The following is a 21,155-nucleotide window of genomic DNA, read 5'->3' as shown; positions in this document are numbered from 1 at the left end:
TATTAAAATCATTTAAATATTTTAAATCTTTTGCTTCCTAATATTTTAATCATTGAATACAAGTATTAAGCATTTTAAAATGTTTTTAAAATTATTAAGAAACAAATTAAAATGCGCATATAACCTTCCAAGAGACTATAAAAAAGAAATCTACAGATGGTACCACACCGTACCAGTTTTAATTGTATTCATAAATAAGTTGATATATGGAGTTTCCAAACTTCGAATAAATTATCTCGTAAGTTTGTTTACTTTGTGAAGGCCAAAGGGGTTTGTGGCCAAACTTTTATGGTGAATCTTTCTCTTAAGAATTAAGATGAGCATTTTTCTGTCCTATGTTTTTTTTACTTTGCCTGTCATGACCTACTTCAACTTGCAAGCAACTAGCTGAAGCTATTGCAAAGCAAAGTTTAGAAATCAGACAGGTTTGAACAATTTAAACTCCCATCTTGATGACATTATTAGATAAGGCTAACAACGGGTAAATATTAGTACATTTTTCTTCAGTTTCACTCCATGGGAAAACTGGTTTTGGACAAGTAAGTTATAATCAGCATAGGGGATTAATGTGATATCTAGCTAGCTACTTCACCAATTTCAAGCATCTTTGGGTGATATCTATAAAGACTTGCCAACACTCTGGTGCAATCTTTCCTTTGATATCAGGATCAGTTTCTCTCTCAACAGATTTTCAGCCAAGTTTTCCTCTTGCTGCCATGCCATAAAAGTTTCTTCCCCAGACAACTTTAGTAGAACTATACCAAATGAGTAGACATCAGATTTATCTGTGACTATATGCTCCCTGAGATGCTCCAAAGCCATGTAGCCACAAGTACCTATAAGACATAAGTGAAAGTAATAGCTTATTTTCAGTGACAAAAATTGCAGTGAGTGTTAGCTCATAAAATAAAATATTATTTACCCATATAAATATCATTCTCTACTTTAATTGGTTTTGGCTTTGACATAAAACATGCTCCGTGTACGCCAAGGTCGAAATCTGTGAGTTTTGGCTGCATGTTATCATCCAAAAGAATGTTGTTAGTGTCGGTGTGAAGGTAGTGTAGTCCACTTGCTGCTCCTATATTCCTATGCATATCTCTACCCTTTTCTTCCATGGCAGTGCTTCAGTATCCTCACCTCGTAGGTGTCGATTTAGAGATCCATTGGACATGTACTCGTACACAACAATCTTCTCATATTCGTCGTTGCAGAATCCTATAAGAGAGACGATATTTGGGTGACGAAGCTGGCAGAGCAACTCCACTTCACTCTTAAACTGTTCGACACAGTGGTTTTGGAACCGCCTCACTGCAACTGTATAATCAGAAGCACCATTATGTTGGAGACAACTTTTATATAATTCACTACCGAATCTTCCATGTCCAATTAGTCTGCTTCTATCAAAGCTTTTCGTTGATTTCTTAAGATCAGCATAAGAAAAATGACGGCACAGCTCTTCTATTACTGTTGGATACTGTCTCCGACAAGAATTTGAGTCACCAAAACATTTCAGAAACATAGTTCCAAATTCTGACACAATTCTTTGCAACTAAGCTTGTCCTGTTTTTCTTCATTTATGCGGTTTCGTAAGAAACTAGAGATGAAAATGTGTAGTACCTTCTCCACGAGATTGCTTCCTTTTTCTTACATTAATTGGACTAATACATAAATTATCAAATAAATGGTCAATGAGGACAGCTTTTGTGCATTCATTATCTAAGTTGGGGTGGACATAGATAACTTCTCAGTAGCTTCCTTCAGTTTTCAATTAATAAGGTGGGTTCATTTCCACAAAATAACAAAGTTCAACTTTACACAACATGACTAAGGAAAAGGTTAGGGCCTAAGGGGAAACTTTCTGAACAAGGGCCTTTACTTGGATTCATAAATAAGTTGAAGAAATTAGTAAAGTAAATTCCGAGAATATTTTTCCTTACTTTTTCACATATTAAACGTGGTTGCTGACTTGATTTTAATAATAACGTATAAAGAAAACGTTAAAAACTCTGGACACAAAAAAATGATATCTTATAGTCGTAGCCATGGTTTTAAATTGCAGTTGTGATCGCGGTGAGTCAAATAAACCTTTACATTGCGAGTAATTACGAGAAAATGCAGTTACAATTGCAATGATATCTTTAAAGACTTTCCAACAATCGGGTGCAATCTTTCCTCTGATATTCGGATCAATTTTTTTCCTCAATAGGTTTCTCCAGAAATTCTGTTTCTCTTGGGTGTATTAAATATTTCCTTCCACACACAACTTCTAGTAGAACCATACGAAATGAGAAAACATCACATTTATCTGTACCATCAATAATATGCTCCATAGCCGTGTAGCCAAAAGTACCTAAGTGAATGTATTAGCTTAGTTTAACTGACAAAAGTTCATCACAGTAAGCTTTTAAATAAAAAAAATATTTACCAACAACATTAGCTTGAATTGGTTTTGGCTTTGACATAGAATGTGGTCCTTGTATGCTACAGTTGAAACCTGCAAGTTTTGGCTGCATGTTGTGATCCAAAAGAATGTTGCAAGGTTTGATGTCACAGTGAAAGATGGTGCGCTTGGCTCCAGCGTGAAGGTAGTGTAGTCCACGCGCAGCTCCTATGCAGATCTCTAGCCTTTTCCTCCATGACAGTGCTTCCATGTCCCCACCTTGTAAATCTCGATCTATAGATCCTTCAAGGTGTTGATCTAGAGATCCATTGGACATGTACTCATACACAATAATTTTCTCATTTTTGTGGCTGCAGAATCCTATGAGAGAGACACAATCCCCAACCTATTCCTAAAAATAGTCTTTCCTAATGAAATGAGGAAGAGAATCTCACCAATAAAAAAGTTTGATATTTTGTACATAAAGGGCATAGTGATTCAAAGCAAGGAAAATTACGTATTCCCAAAGCACTATCAATACTTCAACAAATAAAAATCATATATTTATTAATCCAACAAAAGAGACTCTTATAGAACCTGCGAAGCCTCTGCTAAGTACAACTTCTTCCCCACCCATATACCGATCCAACATTTGGAGAATTGTTGGGGAGCTTTTTGAACAAAGGCCCTTACTTTGACCCACAATTGCACATACAAAACATTTCTTCAATATCACTGTGTGTTGGATTACAGTTTCACCCCAGGGGATTAATGGTTTTGGACAGTCAGGTATAATGGCCATTGGTGTTCGTGATATCTGCTTGTTCCTGTAACAACAGAGCACGCTCAAGTTCCACCTCCACTTCACCCATTGTTGGTCGCTCATCTGCTTCGTACAAGAGGCATCTTTGAGTGATATCTTTAAAGACTAGCCAACACTCAGGTGCAATCTTTCCTTTGATATTCGCATCAATATTCTCCTCAAAGACATTCTCCAGATGTTCTGTTGGCATTATCAAATGGTTACTTCCACACACAACATGCAGTAGAACCACACCAATTGAGTGAACATCATATTTATCTGTGACAGCATGGTCCTTGAAATACTCCCTAGCCATATAGCCCGAAGTACCTATAAGTGAAAGTATTAGCTTAGTTTAACTCGTAAGAATTCATTGCAGTGAGTAACCTCATAAAAAATAGTACTATTACCCCAATAATGATTTACTTTAATTGGTTTTGGCTTTGACATAAAACGTGCTCCCTGTATGCTATGGCCGAAACCTGCGAGTTTTGGTTCCATGTCGTCATTCAAAAGAATGTTTGCAACACAAATGTCACGGTGAATGATGGTGCGCTTGGCTCCAGCATGAAGGTAGTGTAGTCCACGCGCTGCTCCGATGCAGATTTCTAGTCTTTTATTCCATGGCAATGCTTCTGTGTCCTCACCACGTAGGTGTCGATCTAGAGATCCATTGGACATGTACTCATACACAATAATCTTCTCATTTTTGTGGTTGCAGAATCCTATAAGAGAGACACAATTAGGGTGATGAAGTTGGCACAGCAACTCTATTTCACTCTTGAACAGTTGTTCACTTGTATTCCACTAAAAAATGTTTCACTGCCACCGTATAATCAGAAGCATCGTTATGTTGGAGACAACCTTTATATACTTTACTAAATCCTCCATATCCAATCAGTCTGTTTTGATGAAAGTTGTTGGTTAATTTCCTAATATCAGCAATAGAAAATTGATGGCACAACTCTTGAATTACTGTTGGATACTGTTTCTGGGATCAACTTGTGTCCCCAAAACATTTGAGAAACATTGTTCCAACATGTGCCACTCCAACGTTGATCTCCCACCTTTTCCTCTACCAGATTGCTTTCCTACCTCTAAATCCATTGGGCATATATCAAATGGTCAATTAAGACAGCTTTTGTGCATGTATTCAATATGGAAGTGGAGCTTTCTCAATAGCTTCCTTCAATTAATAATAAGGTGGGGTTAGTACGAAAAAAAAGGATAACAATAAATTATTAATAATAAGGTGGGGTTAATTAATTTTATTACATAATAAATAAATTTTATTGGTTAGATTTATAACTGCACACCCTGTCCTGCAACGACAGAGCATGCTCAAGTTCCACCTCTACTTCTCCCATGGTGGTTCAATCTTCAGGCATTTTTTGGCGATATCTATAAAGACTCGCCAACACTCTGGTGCAATCTTTCCTTTGATATTCGGATCACCATTCTCCTCAATAGGCTTCTCCGCAATTTCATTTGCTATTATAACACACTTCTCTAGAATTTCTTCACTTGCTTCATGTAGCCCTGCTATGTCATAAAGATAGTTTCTTCCCCACACAACATCCAGTAGAACCACACCAAATGAGAAAACATCAGTTTTGTCTGTGACGATACCATACCTGTGAGACTCCCTAGCTATGTAGCCAATAGTACCTATAAGTGAAAGTAATAGCTTAGTTTAACTTACAAACATTCATTGCAGAGAGTAAGCTCACAAAATATAATATTACTCACAATATGATTTACTTGAATTGGTTTTGGCTTTGACATAAAACGTGCTCCCTTAAGCTAAGGTTGAAACCAGCGTGAAGGTAGTGTAGTCCACGTGCTACTCCTATATATGCAGATCTCTAGCCTTTTCTTCCATGACAGTGCTTCCAAATCCCCACCTGGTAGGTGTTGACTTAAAGATCCATTGGAGATGTACTCTTGCACAACAATCTTGTTTTTTTTTTTATGGTTGCAGAATCCTATAAGAGAGGCAATATTAGGGTGACGAAGCTGGCAGAGCAACTCTATATTCTGAAGCATCGTCATGCTCAAGACAACCTTTATATACTTCAATACCTAATCTTTCACTTGTAAGAATTAATGGCATGGCATGTGATTAGGTTAAATTGAAATACCTTTTAGAAATAATTATATTTGACGTGATTAGTAATTATAAAAGGATTAATACCCAATGAAATAAGTCAATCAAATAAGATTTCTTCTTGACATTAAAGAATTCTTTCAAAAATTTTAGTCATTATGAACGTAAAAACAACACTTAAAAGAAACTAAATTTTATTAAGGTAAAATTATATTTTTGGTTCCTCAATTTATTTTTAATTTTAATTTTGATTTTCTTTTAAAATTATTGACTAATTTTGTTCCTCTATTTTATTCAATCACATAATTTTGATCTCCCAATCTAGAATTGAACGTTGAGGTTGCAAATGAATGTTGACAATCATGTGTTATGTTTTTATTAGATGAGATAAAATTTTAAAAAGAGACTAAAATCAAAATTAAAGATAAATTGAGAGACTAAAAATGTAATTTTACTTTTTATTTATCTTATTTTTCAAAAAATCAAAGATAAATGTCTTATTAATTTTTTATAATTATGAATGTTCTGAATCCTTAAGAATTACATTTCTTTGAATTAGTCTGCTATCAAAGTTGTTGGTTGATTTCCTAATATCCGCGAGAAAACTGATGGCACAGCTCTTGTATTATTATTGTTGTTTACTACTTTCTAAAAACCGGAAAAGTCTCCTAAAAAGCGTTTGATACCCGCCACTGCCTCTGAGTCTACCGTTCTGTTCTTCATTTGCGTGCGTTAAGCATTCTTCTTTCTTTCCTTCTCATTTTTCACCCATTCATTTTCAGGTATCCTACGCTTCTCTCTCTCTCTCTCTCATTCATTCAATTGCAATGGATTTCGAACCCTATCCTCTCCCTTTTCCTTCTCACTCCATATTTCCCTAAATTTCAGCTTTCTTCGTTTCAATCGTTCCCTTTTTTAGCTTCTTTCATTTTTTCATCCTAATTACCAGAGTTCTATTTGCTGCTATTTCCCCCCCCAATTTCCTAGAAACTAAACTAGAATAATAATATAGAAGGTAGAATCAAATTCAGTTTCATTTTTATTTTTTACTTTTCGTTGGTTTAATTTAATCATTGAAATATTATTGGACTTTGTTTCCATTTAGTTGTTGTTTGTTACAAATTGCTCTTATTGGTCTTTGTATGTTAAGGTAAACAAATTATGGATATTGATGCAATTTTTGGGACCATTCGACCCGTGAGTGTTCCAAGGAAGAGTGCCATTTATGTGTGGGGGTACAATCAATCAGGGCAGACAGGTAGAAAGGGGAAAGAGGATCAGTTGAGGATTCCCAAACAGCTTCCTCCTGAGCTGTTTGGGTGTCCGGCTGGCACCAATGCGCGCTGGTTGGATGTTGCCTGTGGTCGGGAGCACACGGCGGCGATAGCCTCTGATGGCTCACTCTTCACTTGGGGTTTGGACTTTTTTACTCTCTTGTGTGTTTTACTCATTGTTCATTCATGCATTCGTTCAAGTACTGTATTTTGTAGTGTTGGGACTGTTTGCCTCGCCTGATTTTTATTCCGTGCTTGTGTTATTTAGGCACTCAAAGGGATACTGAATAAATAAATTTCTAATGAATTATTTGTACTTTAGAGGTACACAATCTAGTTGTTTGTTTGTTTGTTATTATTAATAGTGTATATTACAAATGATTAGGAAACACAAAAGTGCTAAGTGTCTGAGACTGATGCACATATCCCATATCTTAGGGGCTAATGACTTTGGTCAATTGGGTGATGGAACTGAGGAGCGAAGGAAACTTCCAGAAAAAGTAAAGCAATTAGAGTCAGAGTTTGTAAAATCTGTATCCTGTGGAGCACATTGTTCTGCTTGCATTGCTGAACCTCATGAAAATGACGGTACCATCTCCACAAGAAGGCTCTGGGTGTGGGGGCAAAATCAGGTAATACCTTTTAAAGGGTTAATACAATGTTCTTAATATGTCAAAAACACTCCATCTTTTTCTTCTTCAATATATTGTTTGTATTCCAGGGGTCGAATCTTCCAAGGTTGTTCTGGGGGGCATTCAAACCTAATACTGTAAGTATATATGTTTGAGCACTTACTCACGTATTTGCATGTATATTCATGACGACTTAAACAAATTATGTGTCATTTATTTGATTGTATTTTTTTTTTTTATTATTTGGCTTATTTAGATGTAAATAGACCTAAGTACATACCTACTGCTATTTGTCCATGACAAGGTGTAGAGGAGTCAAAAAGACAAAGGAAAAGTATACTTAGAATGGACTCTTTCGAAGCTTCATCTTCTCATTTGCCTTTTTTCTCGAGAGTCAACCATGCCATCACATCTGATTGTTGATTGGATTTGCATACTAGATACTTCTTCTCTTGCATATTTGTTACTCATGATTTATTGCCATGCCTAACAATGATTTTAAGTTTTTATTTTTAAACATTGTCTTATTATATAGTTTATATCTTACTTCTAAACTCTGTAATATGCTCAGAGTCTTTTTTTCACTACGAACAAAATATATTCCTTTGGTCGATGCAATTGCTTTAGTGAATGTAATTATTTCATAACATTTCCTTTTGCCTAATTTCTTTGTAGCCTTGCTGGGAATTATGATATATGAGTGAATCCATTCTTGTAGAGTTTAATTTCATTTTATTAAATGCAAAGTAAAATGATTATTTTCTCTTCCTTTTTTAATAGGGATACAATTTTTAAATGATGGAATAGGATTCTTTTACAATTTTCTGTCTGTTTTTGCTTACTTCCTATCTTCCCATCATTTATATGATTACACTTGCAGATTATTCGTGAAGTGTCCTGTGGAGCTGTCCATGTGGTTGCTTTGTCTGAGGAAGGCCTACTACAAGCTTGGGGTAACTCAGTAATTTCATTCTTTGTTTACAGTTTTCTTTCTAAAATTATATTATTTATATATGATTTGTAAATTTTTTGTCAAGGATTGCCTTTATTGATCGACATGGATGAAGATTTATAAATTTATACAGCATTAAATGTAGGAAAGAAAACTTGAGCACTTACAAAGGGGGGTTTCTTGCCACCTACTAATCAGGGTTTTCTCACTGTTTCCATAAACCAGGCTACAATGAATATGGTCAACTTGGCCGAGGTGTTACTTGTGAAGGACTACAGGGGGCTTGTATTATAAGTTCTTATGCTAAATTCCTTGATGAAGCCCCTGAGCTTGTGAAGATTGCCAAAGTGTCATGCGGGGAGTACCACACAGCAGTCATTTCTGATAAGGGCGAGGTGTAAGTGATTTGAAGGACTTACTAGATGGAGATAGTTATAAATTTAAGCATGAGAATTGTGGTTTTCCGCATGACACATTAGGGAATCTCACATCAGGAGACAAGATGCAATGGAAATGCTGCATCTATTATGCAAGTTTCTATTCCCTTGGCTTGGTTATACATAAAAAAACTCTAGTTGACTGTAGTTATACATACCTGGAGCCAACCATTTTATATTATACATTGAGTGTCCCTAGTTTTATGTAGGTTCTGTTTGAAAATGTCTGCGGCAAGGTTTTTCATTCTATTGACTTGCAATTGTGGTTTTTGCTATGTTTTTTAATAGGCATAGCTCCATTAAAACCTAGTGGGATAAGGCTTTCATTGTTGTTTGCTGTTGTTGTATAACATATGTGCATGCATCATAATTCATAAATAGGTGTAATTTGCTTACAGTGAGGCCCCCACCCTGAAGTGGCAATTGTTAGTAATATTCATGAAAAAGAATATTCACATGTTACAGGACTGGAGTTAATATTTTGTTTTATTCTTGAGACAGAGATCTCAAGTTCCTACATCTTTTCTTAGGTGGTATCATGTGTTCTATTCCAAATCATAACATTGGCAAGGACCATTACTTTGTCTTTGCTTGACACAGTTGTAACTTTCAAGCCTCCCTTAATGGTGCTGCTATTAGCACTTACTATTGTGATATTTGACTGTTTTATGGTGGTTCTTTTTCTTCATTGATCTTGTTCCTTCCAATCTTGCACGTCAACTGTGAACCTAGGATTTAATGAGGGTGCTTGTGGTTGGGAGGCAGGGGGTAGGTATTAAAAGCTAGATGTGTACTATTCTAAATATTTAAAAGTTTTCTTTTGCAGTCCAAATCTATATTAGTAAACCTTATCCTGATGAATTTGTGTAGAACTTTTGGGTTCCTTCCTTTCCCCTCTCGTCTCTTCTACCTGGTATATGTGTGTATTCTCATTGCACAGAAGGTCTCAATCTTTGTTTAGTTCCTTTTGCTTATTTGATATATGGATTCTTCATACTTACATGTATCTTTCCAGGCCATGTAAGGATTTTCTTCTGGTTATATGTATTTGGGGATCCATAAGCAGTATTATCAATAATTTGTTATTAAATTTGAGTGCTTGTGATAATACTTCATCACTTGTTATATTTTGTCCTTGGATCTTGCAGCTACACATGGGGGCTAGGAAATATGGGCCAGCTTGGGCATTCTTCACTCCAGTATGGGGATAAAGAGTTACTGCCAAGGAGGGTGGTTACCCTTGATGGTATTTTCATAAAGGACGTGGCATGTGGCGGTGTACACACATGTTCTGTAACTCAGGGAGGAGCACTTTATGCCTGGGGTGGTGGTCGGTCTGGGCAGCTAGGGCTTGGCCCCCAAACTGGATTATTCTCGTGTGTTGCTAATGACTCTCAGACATTTTTCCGAAACATTCCAGTTTTAGTAGTTCCTAAAGGTGTGCAACTTGTTGCATGTGGGTATTCTCACACCCTTATCTCTATGAGTGATGGTCGAATTCATGGATGGGGTTACAATAATTATGGTCAGGCAGCAAATGAGAAATGTACATATGCTTGGTATCCATCACCAATTGACTGGTATGTATTAGTAACTTGAAGTGACTTCTTCTTGATCACATGGGCTTTTATGTTAAAGTTACTAAATCACAGGTGTGTTGGGGAGGTTCGGAAACTAGCTGCTGGTGGTGGTCATTCAGCTGTGTTGACTGATGCTTATTCATTAAAGGAGTTATGCGAGTTTGTACTTGCAGATAGTATGACTTTATCTAATGCTGCTAAGGTTGAGGATATTGCATATAGAACTGGATCAGATGCTTTGGCGCGCCTTTGTGGAAGACTTAGGTATATGGGTGTTGTTTATGATTTTTAAATAAACTGCAACTCAATTAGAGTATCATTAACTTTATTGGGATGTGGCAAAGATTATTAGTCAACAATTTATAATTCATTGTTGGAAGGAAAAACAATTGTCAGGGTTGGTGGAAGAGCATAAAATTTTATGGTAAAACTGGACATATTCTTGTATTGAGTTGGGGCTTCCTGTTAAATGTTTCTTTAAAGTAAATGCTGGCACCTATTATGATACAGTGTTTCCCCTTTCATTTTTATTTCACATTTTTGCTTTGTTATTTTCTCAATGAATGAAATGCTAATGTTGTGGCAATAACTTCATGGCAGAGAGTATATGCTTGCTGGTGGAGCTCTTGAACAAAAGGAGGAGATGAACTGTAAAATCTGACTAAGCATATAAAGTTAGTATTAGTAATTATTTATGTATACTCATGTTGTATGATACAAGTATTCATAAGGGGAATGTCGTCATTATTGAACAAAAGCAATCGCACGATTGACGCAAGCAAGAAATCACTTGCTACGTAGACAATGAATTTGTCCATATCGAATCAACAGATCACTAACTCTTGTAGGGTGAACATCGTAAACATTCTGAATAACTCTTGATTTAAACGAGACTCCAGTTATGTTGATTAGCTACTTTTATCTTGTGCATAGCTACTGTAGATGAGTTTCTACTTTTGTATATTTCTTAATCTAAGACAAAACAATTCTCCTTGTTGAAAGGTTATCCGCACATTGATGATGTGCATTGCTTTTTAACCAGAATCAACTTTGAACTTTCAGTAACAAAGGTTCCAAGCCAATTGCAAGTTGCAACCCTTTTGGCTCTCCTATAATCCAGCCTAAAAAGCATTACATCCTAGCATAATTTCGGTATAGCCTTTGATCTGTCTTTCTGGCGAGATTTGTTTTTTGACTTTTAATTTAATCTAATAGCTTGCATTATCCATTTTAATGGAGAGTTTGGTAAATCTTAACATTAATGAGGAAAATACTGTAATATGGTCAATTAGATTTTTCATAGATGAAATTCTTTTTTGTTATATTATCTAATAACCTTTTGTATTTAACTATGTTTTTACAAGAAAAACGAATACGAATGAAATCCTGCGGTTTCGAGCCTGTTAAAACCTTTTCAAATTATAATCTACGTAATCACTGGTTTGTCTCAAGTACAAAATAAAACTTTATGACTGCTTGAAGCGCAGGGAAAAAGTTACATATCATTTCAATCTTTTAATTCATCTTTATCTAACTAAGTTTAATAAATAAATGAAGCCTTTAAAACCGCAGGAGAAAAAACAAAAGGATGAGCTTTGTAGGGAAAAACTCTTGGGTACACATCACGTAGTGTGTTTCTGTGGTCCAAATGTTTTCTTTGGTGACTTGTAATTTAACTAGCACCAACCATCACGTGTCATTTGTTAAAATAACAGCTTAATACCATTGATTTCAAAATGAAGGGCACAGTTCACGATGCGAGAAGTTTGAGCAGTTATTAAGCTCGGCATATTAGCTATTCTAAGTTCTAGCATACATATATATAGTTGAGCCTTGCACATAATATCATATGTCACATACTTGGCAGAATCATGTCAGCCTAACTAGTCAGACATGCAGCGCAGCATCCATGGTGGGATGAGAGAATTGCCACTAGGGACTGTTTGAGCCTCACCCGTTTCTTCCACTGGTGTTCCTCCTTGCATTGTCTCACTGCATCATTTAGTCACTTTTATCATCTCAAACAACAATGTACTTAATGATTAATCAACTTAGCTATTTTTGTTTTCGAGGTAATCTTATTCGAGCTACAACTATATACTAAATGTACTTAATGAATCAAATTAGCTAATATAAAACAACCTGCATTATTTTTCTCATGTTAATTTATTAAATTTGTTATTGAAAAACCATTTTATTTTCGAAGCTTATAACAACGTGGGAGAAATCTAGGAATCTATAATTGACATTTGGACCATAAGATATTGTTGTTTTTGGGGTTTATGAGTAGGAAAAATAATGTTTATAGAGAAGCTGATAATATTTTATTAAGACAGCTCTATATAAATAACACATCGCATAACTGATACAACCTTATTTTTAAAAACATAATTTTAAATTTTTTTAAAAAAAATTATAACCCCGCACTCCGCATTCAGCTGCTATGGGCACATTTGCATCAGATATCATCAAACTTGTTTATGGTCTATATTGTCATTTTAACTTATTACTCGTATAATCTCACACGTATACTTGCAATACTAATATTTGCTCAAAAAGTATTCTGCCAGTGAAAAGAAAAAAAATCACCTGCCAATAAGCTGCAGTATTGAACGGTTTTTATTGCTTAGTTTGACATTTAGTATCCCTAATAATCATTTTAGCTAGAATGTACAACATAAGGGTTTGACAATGAAAGATGTTCCTTCACTATAATATCTGTGCTTTAGAAGAGAGAAGCAGGAAAAGTACCTGAGAGTTAGAGAAGGAACCAGTCTTTGTGGTGATGGTGGTGGTGGTAGCTGTGGAGAAGATAAGTTGAGTGTGGATGAATCAAAGCCTAGAGTTTCTGGGCCGTTGTGTGGACCTTCAGTCACTGTCTTCGCTTTCTCCTTCATCTAGTCATAAATGTAATGAAAAAATTAATTGCTTTTTCTTTGTACTTTTTTGTCTAGAAACTTTAGATTGAAATGTGACTAGAGGAATATGTGGCTTCTACCTTTCCTAGCCATCTGTTTTGCACTTGTAATGTCCTTGCCTGTCATGTCATATATATGCACAACAAAAATTTATCTTTAAAAATCCCAATGTTTTTTATTGTACAAACCTTCTAGCAGTCGGAAGAAAACTAATTAATTTCACTTCAGAAGCAGAAAGTTATTTTAATAAACTCCACTAACAATGATATCTAAGATTACTTTGGGCAGTGTCATACTATATCCATCCTTCTGGGGGACAATTTAAACTATAGTATATTGTTTATTGTTTATCTATATTAGACATTCTATTATATTAGAGAATTTTTCAGGGATATATTCAATGTCCCTAGAGCATATCATTTTACAAGCCATGCAGTCTAGCGAATATTCAATATCACCCTTAAGGCCTTTACCCACAATTACAACACAGACATCTTACCTTTTTATGCAGGTCTGAGACGGATTGATTCATAACTTGATTCTGCAAAAACAAAATTGTTCAGTCAGGTTAAGATTGAAAAGAAAAAAAGTCATATGTGCTAATGTTAATTCTTTAATTTTTAAGATTAAATTTATTCTCTTTTGTTGTTTCTATATATCTTCTATCTTAATTATTTCTTGTAAACTAATGAAGAAGCACTCGTCACCTTTCTAGTTCGGATGCGCTTCAGAGATGTCTCAATCTGCTGCTCCAAACTGTGAAGCTCTTTCAAACTCAAGGGATCCAGATCATTTCCAAAGAAATTCCTATATTGAAGATTATATAAACTACATCATTCTTTTCCATTATATATTGATTTTGAAGCATATAGCACGTAACTAGCCCTGTCAAGTGTCTGACCCCACAGTTTATGAAATCTTTTTAGGAAATAGATTTGGGCATTGTGAAATGCTATTTACATACACATACTATTATAAACACATTAATTCTTTAGTATTAGTATTAAAAGTCATAAAATTTTGTTAATAAAAGAAAGTATATTAAAAAAGTTGTGTTACAAAGTATATTACTAGCCCTCTTCCTTCCAGATTATTCTTATGTTAGCACTTTATTTATATGGCTATGAAGACTGAAATGACCTTTGGAAAATGCAAGTTACTTTCAATTGGTGGCCAGACTAATTAATTGTGAGTGTGTGGAGCTCGTGCCAAGTTTACATGTTACCCATGAAATCTAAATAAAGTACGTACATTATGTTCCTCTCCAAGACTTCAACTTTAGCGGTGAGCTTGATATGTTCGAAAGACCAAAATCCCTACACAATCAAACGAGCTTCAGTTACTAGTGATTTTACTTACATGGAAAGAAGTATATTCATATTCACTTTCATGCATGCGTATAACAAGGACACATGGCTATCAGACCAATCGGGATATTTTCAGTACCTAATTTTTTTTCCTTGGATACCACCTACCTTGATTAAATGTTAAGTATGAATTGATAGTAATAGATATAAAGTTGGTTTGATAGTGAAAAAAAAATAAATTCTGGATTCGAGTTTTTCATCAACGAAAAATTAATAAATTAATTTATAATAGTTGTCAATAAAAAAATATGAAGTGACTGTTAGTAATTATAACTGGGTAAAATACACTCACATGAGTTTAGTACTCGATTATCCTCTCATTTTTTACTTTACAATGACCTCATATAAATTGAGGAATCCCTTGATTGAGCTAAAATAATATATAAAACTAAAAATAATTCTCTTTATAAATTAGTTTTATGAAATTAAATTAAATCATAAATTCAAATTCTAATATAACATCTGCGTCTATCTTAAATTTATTGATAGTTACTTATCATATTATCCACATACTTACCCGGTAGTATTGAGAAAAATTGGATTCCTTCATTGATTAGATATGATTAGATATAAGTGTGGTGTGTTGGAAAAAAGTTAAACTCTTAATATATCCCGTATCTATAATTTAAACAAGGATAAATAGCTAGCTACTAATGTATTAGGAAACTGGTTGTAAGATATCAAAAAGAAATTATATATCTAAGATCATGAAGTACCGGTGATTCGACATTGTTAGCTCCAGCAAGTGCTGTATGGCTACATCTCTCGTAACGTTCAAGGAGGTCTTCCATGCTGTTACACAAGTCAATGAAAAACTATAAAACCAATAGAAAAACTTGAAAACTCGTAATTTTGTTTTTCTCTATGAAGTACTAAAAAATGTTGAGGACATTGGAGAGGAAAATTAAACACATTCAGCAAAAATTACATCAAACGGGCATGTAATTTGGAAAAATAGTTAATTAGTTAATAAGCCTATGCTGAGCGGAATATATATACAAAACCACAGAAGTAACCCAATCTATTCAAATAATTTAACGAGGATAAAAATAAAACAAAAAAAAATAATAGTCTATAAGCTAACTTATTTTTCAAATTTTTTTATTTGAAAAAAACATTTTAAAACCAGTTTGATTCTAAAAATGATTTAAAACTGATTCAAAACAAATTCAACTATTTAGATATAAAATCAAATAAGTTAAAATGATTTGAAATTAGTTTGGTTTGGTTTTTTTTAACCCGTTTTTGCACACATTAAAGATAAGTAATATAATAGATAAATAAAAATAATAATACTATAAAATATTGTAAAAAATATATTTAAACAATATAACTCGTAATATTTTGCATATTTAACTTTCAAACATATACAAGAGGGGGAACTGTGAGTTCTTGAAGAGACTCATAGGATACTAACCAACGTATTTGCTAAACTTTAATTTGAGTTGGCACTTATATACAGAACTCCTGATTGTCGGAGTGCAGACTACCACGCATGCCAACTAATTGAAGTCGAATGTTCGACCAACTAGTCCTGTGCTTCAGCCTATAACTACGAACCTGTGAAGACTCTAAAGATGTTTATTGAAGATTTTCCTTTTTTTTAAAATTAAATCGAGGTATAATCCCTACAAATAAAGCACTGGTCGAGTTGAAAATAGTGATTCCTAGATCAAAACAACTACTTGAGAGATTATAAACTAGTTGAAACTTATAAGTTAGTTGAAACTTATAGATTTTAACTCCACGCTACAATCATCCTTCTCATCCTTTTTGATTCAGCATCAATTGGAGAGTATCATGGTTTAGAGGCTATTTGTTTAGGGAGAAATACATTGAATATATCAAGAACATTGGAAATAAAAAATTTTAAAAATAATAATTAAAACCTAAGTTTGAGAGTCCTACCCGGTGTTTATGGTACATATAGGAACAACGGGATTTTACTTTAGGAAAAGCTGAATTCGCTTACAGTATTGTAGTCCATGGCTTACTATGTCATCATTACTTCTAATTCAGTCTTTCATATAAGACAACCAATTACATATAGATCGATTATCACTTCATTCAAGAAAAGGGTTCTTCCAGGTGTAATAACAACTACCTTGTATGCTCTAGCCTGAGATGATGTTTGATATTATAACACATGTAACCCATGCTTGAATTAATTTCTAACATGCATATCATCAAGATTTGATTAGCATATTTATTATATAAAATTACTTTACCTCACTTATATATATAGAATGAACAATGTGTAGTTTATAGCATACACACGATTAATAAGAAATAAAATGATAATTTTAAATAAATCTAATAAATAAAATTACAATTATCTCATATTTATTCTTAAGTTATTAAGGTTAAACTTACAAAACTTGATTTTACCTTATTTAATTTTATCTATAAAATTGAGTTTGTTTGTTTATTTCAACAAACAAACTTGAGAAATTTAATGAGTGAAATTCAAAAGAATCACAAATATTAAACAACTCATGCACCCACCTATGTACTCAGAAGCAATATGTATATAAAGATGTATTTATCTTAGGCTGAAAATATGTATCCAGTCCATTAATAAACTGTTGTTAGCTAGGTTCTAATAATTAATCTTGAGAGAAAAGAATCTAGTGGTCGGAAAATAAACCTTTTAGTGTATTTATAGAAAGTGGCAATGATTAGACATGGAAGAGATAACCCATTATTCTTTTTAATTAGAATGTCTTCCACTTAAGAATTGCAACAAGAATTAAAATAAGCGCACTTAATACAATATATTAAGCAAGTTGTACTATTTTCGAATTAATATTCCCATTTATCATAATGCGATGTATTATATATAAAACAATAAAAGCTTACATATCCATTGCATTTCAGTGTTTTGATCTGATTTCGGGATTTGAGAAGTAGGGTAAAGCAATCTGTTGTTTTCTGTTTGTTATATATAGTATATAAAAGATGAAAGGATAAGTGGTAGTTTTATACCCTACAAAGTGATAATTGAACTCTCGGGTAGGATCCATTGTCTCTCTCATGTCATATATTAACTTCCAAACATAATTACAACAATGCAATTATAGAGCTTAGAGTCTTTTGTCTATCATAGACCCGTACAACTGTTGTATTTCCATAACTTTTTTATATATATATATATATATCAAATTATATTTTCCACCAGACCACTATCATTTGATGACCCTAACCCTAAAGTCATCAAATCAAATCAGACGTTGCAAATTTAAGCTCCTATCAAATCCTCTACAGTTGTTCTGCATGCATGTTCTTTAGTAGCTAAGTTTTAATCACTGGATAATATAATATTTATGAACGCATTAATAGTTTAAGGATAAAAAACTTGTTAAGTTAATTTTACAATTAATATGTACTTATGAAACAAGGTAATCTTAATTTCTTATGATCTTAGATACTTAAAATAACGATATTAATCTTTAAAAGAAAATTTAAGTATTAAATATCATAATAGCAGTTTTAAATTTTAAAAAAAAAATTGAAGAGTTGTTTCATACTAACATCAAGACATATCACTGATCACCAAAAAAACCCTACTGTTACGTACACTACTTGCGAATGATTTTCTTTTTTTTTTTGGTCGGAGTAATTCTGTTCATGATTCTATCAAATATTAAATATGAATATTCTTTTAGAATTCTCGAACATGATTTCTTATAGAAGACATCTTTTCTTCCACCAGACTCAGATTCAGTGTGAATTTATTTAAGATTAAAAATAATAATTTTAAAATAAGTATATTTTTTAAGAAATGGATAAGATTTGTTTTTTTAAAACAAGTAAAAAATTATTTTTTAAACAGTAACAGTTTAAGCAAACACACTAAAAAAATAAAAAATAATTTATTTTATTAAAAAAACACTTATTTCAGTAAATAGATTTAAACAAACTCACTTTTTAATTTCATGGTAACTTACAAATGAGTTACATAAAATATTATAATGCTTTTCATTCATAAAAACTAAAGATAAATATAAAAGAATTTATAACAGTTCACGCTCAATCAATAAAAATCATTTATATTAGATGATTTGGTTTAATCATACTCCATTTGTATTTAAAAAATAATTACGGTAGGTTCTGTCAAAACATAAAAACTTCCGGTCAGGTTATGTGTTTCCTATTTTTATTGAAACCAGAAGTCCAGACTCCAGAAGCCTTTTTCAGATATTGTCTGACTACTTTTGTAAAATCCTAAAACAAAAGATACTGTTTTGCGTCACCCTCTTCCAACAGTTACATACAAATAGTATTACAAAATAGTCATGGATTATATTAGAGCTGTGTCTGGTTCTTGGTTTGCACATATTCCTATACATTCAAGCCGAGAATCATGCCTTTTGACACTTTGGTTAATCGTTTGAGACTGCATCAACAAAATATATTTCTTGGTACGTTTGAACATACATTCGTTTAAGGTTACAACAACTACAAACAAGCACACACACATTTATAGATTGTGACCTCTTATTACCCAATGGATCAAAGTAGCCACGTTACTGGGCTACAAAGTATAGAGCATAATATCACTACCTTCCAAAAGGTGACACAAATCTCTAGGGTGATATCAATTTGTTGGTTAGATTTCATCGTATATTAATATTAATAGAAAAATAACAAGGTGATTGACTTGATATATATAGTAAACATATCCACAAATATACGTCTTGTATATCTATAAATAACCAAGAAACCACACGCTGACGCAGACATATAAAACTCTCATGTCTACAAATGCTAAAAAAAAAAAACATTTAAAGAGGTCTTTAAAAAAGTAATAAAAAAATCTTCCATTACGAGTTTATTACTTATGACATAACTATATGTGATGAGAGAAAAGTATATATCTAGGATTGTGAAATACTTTTTTGACCAGACCAGACCAAAAATAGACCTTTTTTAAATAATAATAAAAAACTTATCGTTGAAAACAAAGCATAATTGATAAAGATAAAGAAAAAAAAACCTACAGCAAGTAGTAGTACTGAATAGTGAATGCTACTATTGTATTGGTGGAAACTTTCTTTGGCACTATAGTTCAGGGTAAGGTGAAACAAAAACACACACAAACAAATAATAACCAAAGAAGAAGATGAGCACAGATCAGATAGAAAAACAAGAAAAAAAAATTAAGAGTTAATTATGATATGTGTTAACAAATATTAATTTCCATAACCAGATGAGTGATATATAGCAAAAGAAAGTAGGAAAAAAAAGTGCGTGGATCCAAAACAAGAAAAAAAAATGAATATATAGAAATGATAAAACCGAAAAGGAATAAGAGAAGAAAAAAAAAGGTGAGAAATGATGAACGAGTAGGAACCTGCGTTCAGAGGAATACTCAAAAAGTTTGCCTTTGGTAGAAAATATAATCAAAGCAACTTGAGCATCACATAGCACAGAGATTTCGCTGGCTTTCTTGAGAAGTCCCGATCTACGCTTGAAAAACGTCACTTGCTGGCTTGTTTTGTTCTCGATCCGCTTCAGCTGAACCCTACCCCTTCCCATCTTCTTGGTGCTTAATTCTCCCACGTAACTAGCAATTCTATGAAAGCAGCACAAATAGAAATAGCTAAAAAGGGTAACAGGAGGGTTAAGGAATAAGTACATATAAAGAAGGTTGTTACTTGTTAGGTTGTGTTTTGTATAAAGAAGGAAACCCTAGCTAGAGAGGAAGTAGTAGAGTGAGAGAGTGGTATTCACCTGAGCAAAGCAAGACCGAGAAAGAGAAAACGAACGCGAAAGCAAAAGAAGTGGAGGGTGTCTAATAATAGGATAGCATGGGAATTTCCTTTTTCTATTTTTGAATTGTGAAGGAAAAAAGAAGAATAAGAATAAAAATTGGGGAAAGGAATGAGAATTTAAGGTACGATGCGTTGTCGAGTTGTGATTAGTTGAAGGGTTAAGGTACAATGCGTTGTCGAGCTAGAATTGAGCAAGTATGAGAGTGTTGATGTCTCGTGTTGACAGGGCGTAACGTTGGGAGACGCTCCGTACGGTTATGTGGGTCCCATGAATAACTGAGAAACGGGAAACGGGTTTTTGTTGTGTTTATGGCACTCTCATTGGTTGACGGCGCCCCCTCACTTCACACTTCCCTATTTCTCTTTCCCTATAGTATAGCCTAGCCCTTTCTTTAATTTCTATCCAAACACTCTCTGTTTCAACATATTATAAGATTTTATTTCATTTTTCATATACATTAATTATTTTTAATTAAAATTTCTTGATTTCTTTTTCTCTTGTGAAAATTAAAAAACTTACATTGTTAGACTTTCAATAAAGTTAAGAATAAATTTAAAAAATACTATATTTATAAACCAACATAATACTAATAATTAACTTTTTTAATAAATAGAATTAATCAATTATATCTTATAATTAAAAACCAAACAACAAATCAAGAGAACATTAAAAGAAGAAAAAACAGTTGTCATTTTGTGAGGTGTATGCAGAATTCTGGATATCAACAATAGTATTATTTTAGGGTTATTAACTCTTTTGTCTTCATCGTGAATTTCTGTTTTTAATCTCTTGTCAATTTTTTAGTGACTAATTTTAGTTCTTGAAAAAACTGTTTCATTTTTTTCTCTCAAAAACACTTTCATTCCGTTTTTACTCTCACAAAATAGGAGCAAAAATGGAACAATTTTTTTAAAGAGACTAAAAACAA

At 33.2% G+C, this 21,155-nt stretch overlaps 3 protein-coding genes and 3 pseudogenes across 7 annotated transcripts; 1 reads left to right on the top strand and 5 right to left on the bottom strand.

Moving 5' to 3' along the window:
- Positions 1-92: 92 nt before the first annotated feature.
- On the bottom strand, positions 93-1,541 carry LOC100819616 (receptor-like protein kinase FERONIA; annotated as a pseudogene).
- A 420-nt stretch (positions 1,542-1,961) lies between these two features.
- On the bottom strand, positions 1,962-3,020 carry LOC121173980 (probable receptor-like protein kinase At5g59700; annotated as a pseudogene).
- LOC100818542 (receptor-like protein kinase FERONIA) lies at positions 2,925-5,213 on the bottom strand (annotated as a pseudogene).
- On the bottom strand, positions 4,540-5,237 carry LOC113000226 (receptor-like serine/threonine-protein kinase NCRK). The gene is made up of 2 exons (XM_041011860.1): positions 5,090-5,237; positions 4,540-4,853 (listed from the first exon to the last, which is right to left on the bottom strand). Exons 1-2 carry the CDS (start codon positions 5,235-5,237, stop codon positions 4,540-4,542), a joined length of 462 nt encoding a protein of 153 aa, XP_040867794.1.
- Positions 5,238-5,913: 676 nt separating this feature from the next.
- Positions 5,914-11,082, top strand: LOC100789484 (ultraviolet-B receptor UVR8). 4 transcript variants are annotated; one of them, XM_003552563.5, is made up of 9 exons: positions 5,914-6,074; positions 6,443-6,706; positions 7,005-7,198; positions 7,288-7,335; positions 8,079-8,151; positions 8,376-8,547; positions 9,736-10,167; positions 10,240-10,431; positions 10,768-11,082. In XM_003552563.5, the coding sequence occupies exons 2-9, from the start codon at positions 6,454-6,456 to the stop codon at positions 10,826-10,828; spliced, it is 1,425 nt and encodes a 474-aa protein (XP_003552611.1). In that variant the 5' UTR covers positions 5,914-6,074; positions 6,443-6,453; the 3' UTR covers positions 10,829-11,082. The 4 variants fall into 4 exon arrangements, with proteins under 4 accessions (XP_003552611.1, XP_040868131.1, XP_014626619.1 ...); XM_041012197.1 differs by having other exon boundaries at positions 5,928-6,307; XM_006602903.4 differs by lacking the exon at positions 5,914-6,074 and adding an exon at positions 6,835-6,890 and having other exon boundaries at positions 6,577-6,706.
- Positions 11,083-11,866: 784 nt separating this feature from the next.
- DT2 (MADS-box protein Dt2) lies at positions 11,867-20,291 on the bottom strand. Of its 2 annotated transcripts, NM_001353343.1 has the most exons (9): positions 20,186-20,291; positions 19,806-20,027; positions 15,169-15,244; positions 14,337-14,401; positions 13,793-13,892; positions 13,585-13,626; positions 13,166-13,204; positions 12,919-13,064; positions 11,867-12,159 (listed from the first exon to the last, which is right to left on the bottom strand). In NM_001353343.1, exons 2-9 carry the CDS (start codon positions 19,988-19,990, stop codon positions 12,051-12,053), a joined length of 762 nt encoding a protein of 253 aa, NP_001340272.1. In that variant the 5' UTR covers positions 19,991-20,027; positions 20,186-20,291; the 3' UTR covers positions 11,867-12,050. The 2 variants fall into 2 exon arrangements, with proteins under 2 accessions (NP_001340272.1, XP_006602963.1); XM_006602900.2 differs by lacking the exon at positions 20,186-20,291 and having other exon boundaries at positions 11,871-12,159; positions 19,806-20,143.
- Positions 20,292-21,155: the final 864 nt, after the last annotated feature.

This window comes from Glycine max, chromosome 18 (assembly GCF_000004515.6).
Source record: "Glycine max cultivar Williams 82 chromosome 18, Glycine_max_v4.0, whole genome shotgun sequence".
Lineage (NCBI taxonomy): Eukaryota > Viridiplantae > Streptophyta > Magnoliopsida > Fabales > Fabaceae > Glycine > Glycine max.
This window is presented reverse-complemented; position numbering and strand designations above follow the sequence as displayed.

Bases quoted from the DNA above. Each gene is read 5' to 3' on its own strand.
- LOC113000226 (XM_041011860.1), bottom strand. From the start codon at position 5,237: ATGACGATGCTTCAGAATATAGAGTTGCTCTGCCAGCTTCGTCACCCT. The intron at 4,854-5,089 runs GTGGGGATTTGG...TTTCACTTATAG, and splicing joins TTTAAGTCAACACCTACCAG to GTACTATTGGCTACATAGCT.
- LOC100789484 (XM_003552563.5), top strand. From the start codon at position 6,454: ATGGATATTGATGCAATTTTTGGGACCATTCGACCCGTGAGTGTTCCA. The intron at 7,199-7,287 runs GTAATACCTTTT...TTTGTATTCCAG, and splicing joins GGGTGTGGGGGCAAAATCAG to GGGTCGAATCTTCCAAGGTT. The intron at 10,168-10,239 runs GTATGTATTAGT...ACTAAATCACAG, and splicing joins TATCCATCACCAATTGACTG to GTGTGTTGGGGAGGTTCGGA.
- DT2 (XM_006602900.2), bottom strand. From the start codon at position 20,092: ATGTACTTATTCCTTAACCCTCCTGTTACCCTTTTTAGCTATTTCTAT. The intron at 15,245-19,805 runs GTTCCTACTCGT...CTTGTGTAACAG, and splicing joins GAGTATTCCTCTGAACGCAG to CATGGAAGACCTCCTTGAAC. The intron at 13,205-13,584 runs GTAAGATGTCTG...ATGACATGACAG, and splicing joins TCTCAGACCTGCATAAAAAG to GCAAGGACATTACAAGTGCA.